This window comes from Cupressus sempervirens, chromosome 7, assembly GCF_028749045.1.
Source record: "Cupressus sempervirens isolate cs-2001-9-10 chromosome 7, ASM2874904v1, whole genome shotgun sequence".
NCBI lineage: Eukaryota > Viridiplantae > Streptophyta > Pinopsida > Cupressales > Cupressaceae > Cupressus > Cupressus sempervirens.
The window spans coordinates 413,258,486-413,267,132 of NC_143124.1; the positions used below are offsets into that span (position 1 = coordinate 413,258,486).

The 8,647-nt window shown below is 32.5% G+C and overlaps 1 protein-coding gene across 1 annotated transcript; it reads right to left on the reverse strand.

Moving 5' to 3' along the window:
* Positions 1 to 3,805: 3,805 nt before the first annotated feature.
* Positions 3,806 to 8,312, reverse strand: LOC149547288 ((R)-mandelonitrile lyase-like). Its single transcript, XM_089791574.1, has 4 exons — positions 8,112 to 8,312; positions 7,328 to 7,978; positions 4,032 to 4,842; positions 3,806 to 3,947 (listed from the first exon to the last, which is right to left on the reverse strand). Exons 1-4 carry the CDS (start codon positions 8,200 to 8,202, stop codon positions 3,896 to 3,898), a joined length of 1,605 nt encoding a protein of 534 aa, XP_089647700.1. The 5' UTR covers positions 8,203 to 8,312; the 3' UTR covers positions 3,806 to 3,895.
* Positions 8,313 to 8,647: the final 335 nt, after the last annotated feature.

Sequence of the window (8,647 nt, forward strand, 5' to 3'; positions counted from 1 at the left end):
AATGAGGAAACTGAAAAGGCAATTGTACAGATGATGGGCGACCTGAATAAAGCAGTAGCAACAAAACCCCAAATCACTATTGGATCAAACACCATGCAAATTGGTGGTACTATGGTTATAATCGACACTGTTGAAGATCTTTTTAAGGATCATGAGCCAAATATTGTTGAAAATATCTCTAGTGATTCTAGCTGAGAAGAAGTAGATAAAGAAGAACAAAAAAGAAAGAAGAAAGAGAATAAAAGGAAGAAGGAAGAATAGAGGAAGAAGAAAGAGGAGGAAGAGAAGAAAAAAGAAAGAGGAGGAAGAGATGTAAAAGAAAGAAGAGAAAGAGGAAAAAAAGAAGGAAGATGAGAAGGAAAAGGAAGAGGATGAGAAGAAGAAGAAGAAGGAAGAGGATGAGAAAAAGTTAAAAGAAGCAGAGGAATAGAAGAAGAAAGAAGATGAAGAAAAGAAAAGAGACGAAAAACAAAAGAAGAAGAGAGAGGAAGAGGATAAGAAGACAAGTGCATCTCTAACAAGCTCTAATGATGATGATTAGATAGAGTTGATATCATCATTAAATAAGATAATCAACAAGAATAAATAGGTGAAGAGTTTATAGAAAATTCTTATGGATGTAATTGAAAACTTACAAGGTATACTGATAGTGGATTAGATCTTGATCTAGAGGATAGAGCTAATGCAGTGATTCAAGCATTTGATGCTAAATTTACCTTGTTAGATGTGGTTGTAGTTCAAGCGCAAGCAAAGCATGATGCTTAGATGTTTGACATAGTCCAAAACATCAAGAATGACCTAGGAGCTCTTGATGCTTGCATCATAGGGTTAAGAAAATGTGAGCTTAGAGGAAAGGCATTGTATGCCAAATGTGCCATGTCCTTCAATTTCACTAAGGACATTAAGAAAGCACGAAAAAGTTGAGGCATTGGTAGATCAGCTCAGCCAACCAAGCATTAAAGTGGAATAAGTTGAAAGATAGATCAAAAAGACTTATGATGAGATAAGTCGGATAGAACTTAGCAGAGAAAAGATTGCAAAGAGGTTCTCATTTCTGAGAGAACACCTAACAGTGACTATCAACACACTTGAGCAGCAAGTGGAGGAGTGTCTGAAAGTGAAGATACCCGTTGACTAGTTTATTTACTCGGACTTGAATGCAGTAGAAATTGCATCTTATGGGTTATGCACTCTCCTTAGTATATTAGAGCGAGTGAAAGCCACATGGGAGAAGAACTTGAAGAGTGTGAAGGTAAGCTTTGCAGACTATATCTCTCAATTAGTAACCTAAAGAAGAGGTAAAGCACCAAAATTTTGATATGTATATAAGTTTTGACACCTTTATCATTAATTTCATAAGGGGAGAGAAGTACATGAAAATTGCATAAAGTATAATGTAAGGGGGAGTAGCAGTAATACAATAAGGGGAAGTAGTATTATACAGTATTAGGACTTATAAGGAAAGATGGTTATAAGAAGATGATTCACAATTTTGAATTTTTGAAGTTTTGTAAACTTTTGAAGGCCAAATTTTGAAGAAAGTTTTTGTACAACATTTTTAGACTTAGCCAATTTTCTCATATGTTGCCATCAATGCCAAAGGGAGAGATTTTTGGCAATATAGCTAAGTAGGACAAGTTAGAGTTGTCATTTATGGCAACATATATCTTAGGATGAGAAGGAACAGTGCATAGATTAAGGTCTCACAGTTAGATGCAAAAAATTGTCTAAGTATCAGAGAGTTTCACTGGTAGTGCAGAGACAATTTTGGTGTGTGCAATCTTTAGAATAACATTAGGCACGTGTGCAGTTGGTAACAGATAGTACAGAGTGTTATGATATCGTGTGCAAGAGTGTAGTATGGTACAGATAGTATGGCTTCAAATATAATAGTTTCACTAGTAAAGGCAGTGAACATGGCATAATAGTGTGCATTAGTAAAGTGGTAAATAAGGGTTAAGGAATTATTTTGGTGACAAAATAATTACTTAACTAATTAGGGATGACATCCTAGATGTTAACCCTAAGAGGGAAAGAGTTACTTTTATGTTTTTCCAAGCGTGTGAAAGCTTGAAGGTCAAATAGGCAAGTTTTGTAAAATGTAATAGTATAAAGGTAAGATCATTTGATGCAAAGTGGTGTGTGATTGTGATATATGATATGCAAAGTATTATGTGAATTATATAATGTGAACTCTAATGTATAATCAAAAAATTGTGAAGTACAATAGACAACAGTAAGAGGTTGTTGTATCTATCTCTTTTTCTCTAAAGGAATTGTATTGTATAATTGCATATTTGGGCAGTGGGCTCATCTTGCATACATTATGTACTTGTAATACCAACGCCTAATAGGGTTGAGGATTTTAACATGTCCTAGTCCTCTAACAAGGACCGAGACATTATATGTACTTCATAGACTCCTAATAGGGTCAATATCCTTAACATGATACTTTTGTTTAGTGGATCATTTTGTGGGTACCATCCCCATTAGGGTTTTCCCTTGGCCAAGGTTTCCCTAGTTAACAAAATATGGTGTTATGGGTTCTCTTTGTGTATGGTTATCTTTATTGTTCAACATTGTTAGTTTACTTTTATATGCCTATTGTAAAGTAATTAACAATATTCACTTGTGGGAAAAAGTTTGTAGAATATTGATTCACCCCCCTCTTAGTATTACCTATTTCTAACTTTGTGTGTGTGTGTGTGTGTGTGTGTGTGTGTGTGTGTGTGTGTGCATGCGTGTGCATCTGCACTTGTGTGCATATGCGTGCATGTATGAGTGTGTGCATTTGTGGGTGGGTTTGTGTGTGTGTGTGTGTGTGTGTGTGTGTGTGTGTGTGTGTGTGTGTGTGTGTGTACTCAATACATAATAATAGTAAAGTCATACTTTTTTAACAATAAGCATATTGATACGTCTCAATCAAAATATTAAATAATGACTTACTGTTAGAGTAACAAATTGATTTAATTACATTAATTCAATCATCTTTACTCCTTTCTTAAGATTTTCTCTATATACATGCATTACCATTTAATAATTAAATGTCATTTACCTCTTAGGGTTTCCCTTTTAGGTTTTGTGATCTTCTTCTATAAGGATTGATCTCTTATATTTTTCATTCATTCTTTGGTTTGATAAATATATTCTTCCATCTTGTTAGAGCCAAACCCTTGTGTTTTATTGTCTTTGCTTCTCTATAACAGGTTCTTGCATGCAAGTGTTCTATGAGATTTGTAGATTTGTATTGCTCAAATGCTTCACTTACAATAATATTGACCTAATAGATTATCTTAATAATAATTATGAAGACTACAAAGAAAAAAACATAATTAACTTGTCTAAAATGTCCTCTAAATAATATATTTCAATTGAAATATGCAAGATTAATTTTAATCTTAATAATGTGTGTGTGTGTGGCCATGTGAGCTTGAGAGAGGAAGGTGTGTTTGTTTGTGTGTGTGTGTGTGTGTGTGTGTGTGTGTGCATGTGCACTTGGGAGAGAAAGAAGAGGGGCAAAGTGGTTGTACATAAAAAAGAAAATGGCAATATAAGATAGATCATCAAATATTACATAAATGTTTGGACCCAAAATTATGTCCCTTTTTACAAAGGCACAATTTTTTTGTTGTTATTATGATTCCTCACCTCTTGTCATATATTTCTACTAATCAATTTATGTTAATTATTTCATATTTCACCTCAAAAAATATCATATTATAAATATAGGAATAACTAAATGACACTATTAATAGTATATATCTTCAAAATATGTCTCCGTTTAGTTACCCATAAGAAAAATAAATTAGGAAAAACAAAATCATTCCATTAGATTTTTTTGAAATTACATGATATAAGTTTGTAACACTTTTCTTTAGATGGATTTGCAAATGGTCTAATATTCACAAATGTTCATCCGCTCTTGAAGGATACGAACTCCTGTATACCTGCATTTATAAAATTATAAACATGTCATTAATATTATATTTTATTATTTTTATTTTAAATATAATATAAAATAAAAAGCATACCTTCCAAGCATCATGGTAGTGGCTTGTGGATTTGTCCCAGGGCTATCTTGGAAAATTGAAGTATCAACAACCCTTAAACTATCAACACCTTTCACATGTAATGTTTTGTCAACCACATAATTAATTTCACATCCTCCATGGTAATGCCAGAATGTTGCTACTGTATCCTTGCAGAAATTTTCCAAGGCAATATTATCTAGTTTGTTTTGTGGTAATTTTGATCCTATGATTTGAAGTGTCCCATCAAATGCAAATTCTTGGATAGAAGTTGTCATGGTAAGATTTGACAATATATTCACAATTAGAATACATTTCTCTACATCAAATGGGTGAGAAAAGTAGTTATATCTTACAAGTGGGTTATCTTGGGGATTTTTACTATGAAGTTGAAGTTCACCCCTTGATAAGGGAAATGCCACCTTGCTAACAATACCTCCCATATATATATTGTTTATCAAATTAAGTTGTTGAAAAAAGCTTACAGCTTCAATGTAGACTTGGGAATGGTCTATTATACCCACAACTTGTGCTTGTTCAAAATGAAGTGGTTCAGGGGATTGTAGAATCAATGTGGTTCTTGGTGGATCTTGAATTCTTTTTCCTACTGTATCTAGGTCTAATAGTACAGTAATGTTCAATTCATCAAGTTGTTTAGAGGGGCCAATTCCACTTAATAAAAGGAGTTGAGGGCTACCTATACTTCCAGCTGACAAAATTACTTCACTCCAATGTGACAATTGGTTGATAAATACTTGATAAAATAGATCATCAACACTACTCATCAACTCAATGCCATTAGCCTTCAATATGCCTGCACCATCATTTGATACCAATTATTAGATATTTTTGTGGTGTAATTTAAAACATTACCACAATTGTATACATCTTAGTTATTTTAAACAAGGGGAGAGATAAAAGAAGAAAATGATATTTGAAAAAATGAAGAAACATAGAAACCTTATAAGCATATTGTGAGTACTTAACATGAAGAGAATTATTATTCTATATGTATGTATGTATGTGTATAAACATGTGTATGTCTATATGTATATATGTATGTATATATATATTAAATCCTCACCCATCACATAAAAACTCAACCAACTAATGAACTTTTATATTAAAAATTGGACAACAAATACTATTATTAAAAAGGCGATTTCAGTTCCAAGAAAGAAACATAAAAAAAAGTCACGTCTCAAGTAGATAAAATTTCTAAATAATCAGATAAATGTCCAACGCAATAAAACAAACAACTCTATCAAAGTAACTTTATGGATAATATTAAAATCACATGTAACGCTAGAATTTTAAAAAGAACTCATGTGTTCAAATAGGTAGACAAAACTTCTTAATAATAAGATAAATGTCAAGCTCGTTATAATAAGTCATTCTAAACGATACAAAAATATTTTGAATAATATAAAAATAAAAGCATGTGATAGAAGGTAAAAATATATAGAGATCACAAAAAACTTTTCTTTGTTATCAATCAAAGCAAAATATAATTAGGTAATATACCGTTTAAAAAAAGATTGTAAGAGAATAAATAATTTAATTGAATCAATATAGTGAGTAGAAAAGCTTTTTGAATTGCACTATGCCACGTGTGAGAACATAAAATTGATGTTATATTAGTTATTGTCACGTTGCACTTTCTTTTAGAGTGATATGGGATAGTATTTATGTTAAATTTGCACTTTTCAAAATCTTATGTAAAATTTTCAAATCACTCCCCATTTTTTCCAAAGAGCTTACTTGGTAAGTCCCCTTTTCATATTTAAGATCAGGCCTGGAATTTGACGTCACACGTGCTTGTCATATGATTTTTTTATGATGGCTACATTTTATTAATGTCTTTAATTCTACGTATTGATAAAAAAATTGATTGTCAATTTTGATTTTAAATATAAATATTCTATAAATTAGAAAATAATAATATTAATAAATAATATATGTAAATTTCTCTATGAATAACTTGTAATTATAAATTAGTACTATAAATAAAATTATGTCACAACAAGTTTCTAAGTTCATATATGTTAATTTGAGAGATTTTTAAATTTTATGTTTTTAAAAAATAAATTTTAAAATTTATCATATTGTATTTCAACAAGATTCTAAATTAATATAAATAGCATTCACCAAAATAGAAACATAATTAAAAAATAAAAATAAAAATAGAAACATCTATAATATAAAATAATATATATTTATCATACATATATATTATACATATTATGAAATCACATTTATGTATAATATTAAATATAATACTAAATTACCAATAATAAATACTGGTGGTTTAGTAATAAATTAATTTGTCATATTGACAGTTCTCTAAAAAATTAGCCTATCAAATCATACGGTCTTATAATTTCTTAACCTATAGTTGATAAATCCTGATATTCTCATCACACTATCATATACAGTTCAAAAGTGCAAAAACGACTAATATAAATTAAGATTTCAAAGTCACATCATCAAATATAATGACACATCATGTTTTAAATGCTTTTTAGAAAAAGGAACGCATTTCATCATTATTAGTAAAAACATCTTTCCAGATACATATAACAACTACTAGATCAAAATCTTGAATCTTGTTTAAATAGTAATTCCTCTGGAGTCTCTACTACTATTTTGTTTAATTTTTGAAATATGTATTCAGCATTGTTCAATCAATAGAAGCTAAAAGACACCTAAGAGCCAGAAGTTCTTAATAATTGCAAGTTCCAAACTGTACAAAAAACTTTTTTAATAATATGTACTCAAGAGGCAAAATGCTGCCCTATGACCAGTACATCAGCTTTTGTGTTGAAAAAGCTGACATCAAACCCAGGTAAAGGACAGAAAGCTACATTGGTTTGACAGTGAGATATTACGTGTCTTCAACTCAGACTCCACTTGGGACCATACCTAAACAGACCCAGAAGGATTTGATCAGTACAAATGCAGCGTTGTGATCAGCATGTGGGCTTTTATTTATGCCAGGACAAGTTTTGAGATGGCTGTACAGACCAGTCTATTTTTGCAATTTTATTAATTGATTTAAAAGTGGAAGAACAACTGTTATGTGACTTTAAAGTTATTTGATAAATTTGAAAAGTTACAGAATTGTGACTTTTAAACTACTTGTTAATTTGAAAAGCAGTTACTCAAATGCCTATATAACCAACTTTTACCCCCAAGAAAATCAGGCCAAAGAGAGCCCCTGAAATAATCTACAAACTCAAATTTACTTAATGGGAAGACAATTATGAAAAGATTTGGGAAAATGGAAAAAGGAAGCGTACCTGATGAGGAATCAAATAGGATTCTTGTGGCTGTAGCATTCAGAAGAACCACAATGTTATCCGGGTTGGCATACTGCAGAAGATCTGCAGATGTGTGCCTCTTTCCCTCGTTGTCAATGGTCGAAGCACTGTACTTTGTGCCGTCCAAATGATCCAAAGTATACCCATTATCAGGACCTGCTCCAGCTTCTAAAAGTGCATTCTTGAATGCAGAATTCCAACGGAAAAGCTTCTCCGGTTTGAATGCCATCACCTTCTCAACCCATTCATACGACTCATTCACAAGCTTCTCATCCCACTCCATCTCTCGGATGAATTCAGAGCTTGCCCTGCTGTAGAAACCAGCGTTAATGGCGGTTCCACCTCCAAGAACTCTTCCCCTTGCCAGCTGCACACCATCTTCTGACTTAAATCCCTGCATAACATAAGGGAAATCTTTCGGATCCCCAAGAGCCTTGAAAACACCCTTTATGTCCGAAGTGTCTGGATTTCCATATGGGGAATCTCCCCTTTCTAATAACAGAACAGAGTAATGCTGTGAGAGAGTTGCAGCCAGAGGACACCCTGCTGTGCCTCCGCCAACAACAATGTAATCATATGTTCTTGCAGCCGCCTTTTCAGCATCAAATGTCATAAATGGATATGTGTATTCTGCAAACACCAGTAACACAATTTCCGCCATTAATGTAATCCACCAGAGGTAAAAGATCGAATATTTTTATATGCATCCCTATCATACAAACCCAGAAATTTGAAACAAAATATACTGAAGAACTCAACTCACCCAAATTATGCGCTGCCACAGCTGAACAGCGGAGCTGGTGATGATTTGTAAAGAGCAGCAGAAATGAAATCAAAACGATGAGAACCTCCATGTTCCCTCTGCTCAACCTAAACCCTCCAATAGACTTGTGATGGGAACTAGCCCAGTCTCTGTTAAATAGCTTCACTTCTGATAATTGTACTAATTAGGTTATAAATGAATGACCACGAACCTTGAATATTTTATTTGGTTGGCATGCCACGAACTTCAATGTAAGGCTTTTCAAGTCAGTCGCCTGCTGTCTGCTATTGAAATTGGCAACAATAGCATTAATTTCAAGCTCAAACTTTTGAGTTGGTCGCCAATTGTGATACTCTCATTGGCTGCTCGTCATTCTTTCCAACGTAAGACTCGTCTTTTGAATTTGTGCAACGAATGAAAGATCTATTTATTATTATTCAAACAAAACTACAGTCAATTAGGCCGGCTTACAAAGTATAAATTCTTCGTCGTCAATACAGAACACGATTTTGTTTTCCTTGGTCACAAAATATTAT

Bases quoted from the DNA above. Each gene is read 5' to 3' on its own strand.
- LOC149547288 (XM_089791574.1), bottom strand. From the start codon at position 8,202: ATGGAGGTTCTCATCGTTTTGATTTCATTTCTGCTGCTCTTTACAAAT. The intron at 7,979-8,111 runs GTGAGTTGAGTT...TGGTGTTTGCAG, and splicing joins TGTGGCAGCGCATAATTTGG to AATACACATATCCATTTATG. The intron at 3,948-4,031 runs GTATGCTTTTTA...TTATAAATGCAG, and splicing joins ACTACCATGATGCTTGGAAG to GTATACAGGAGTTCGTATCC.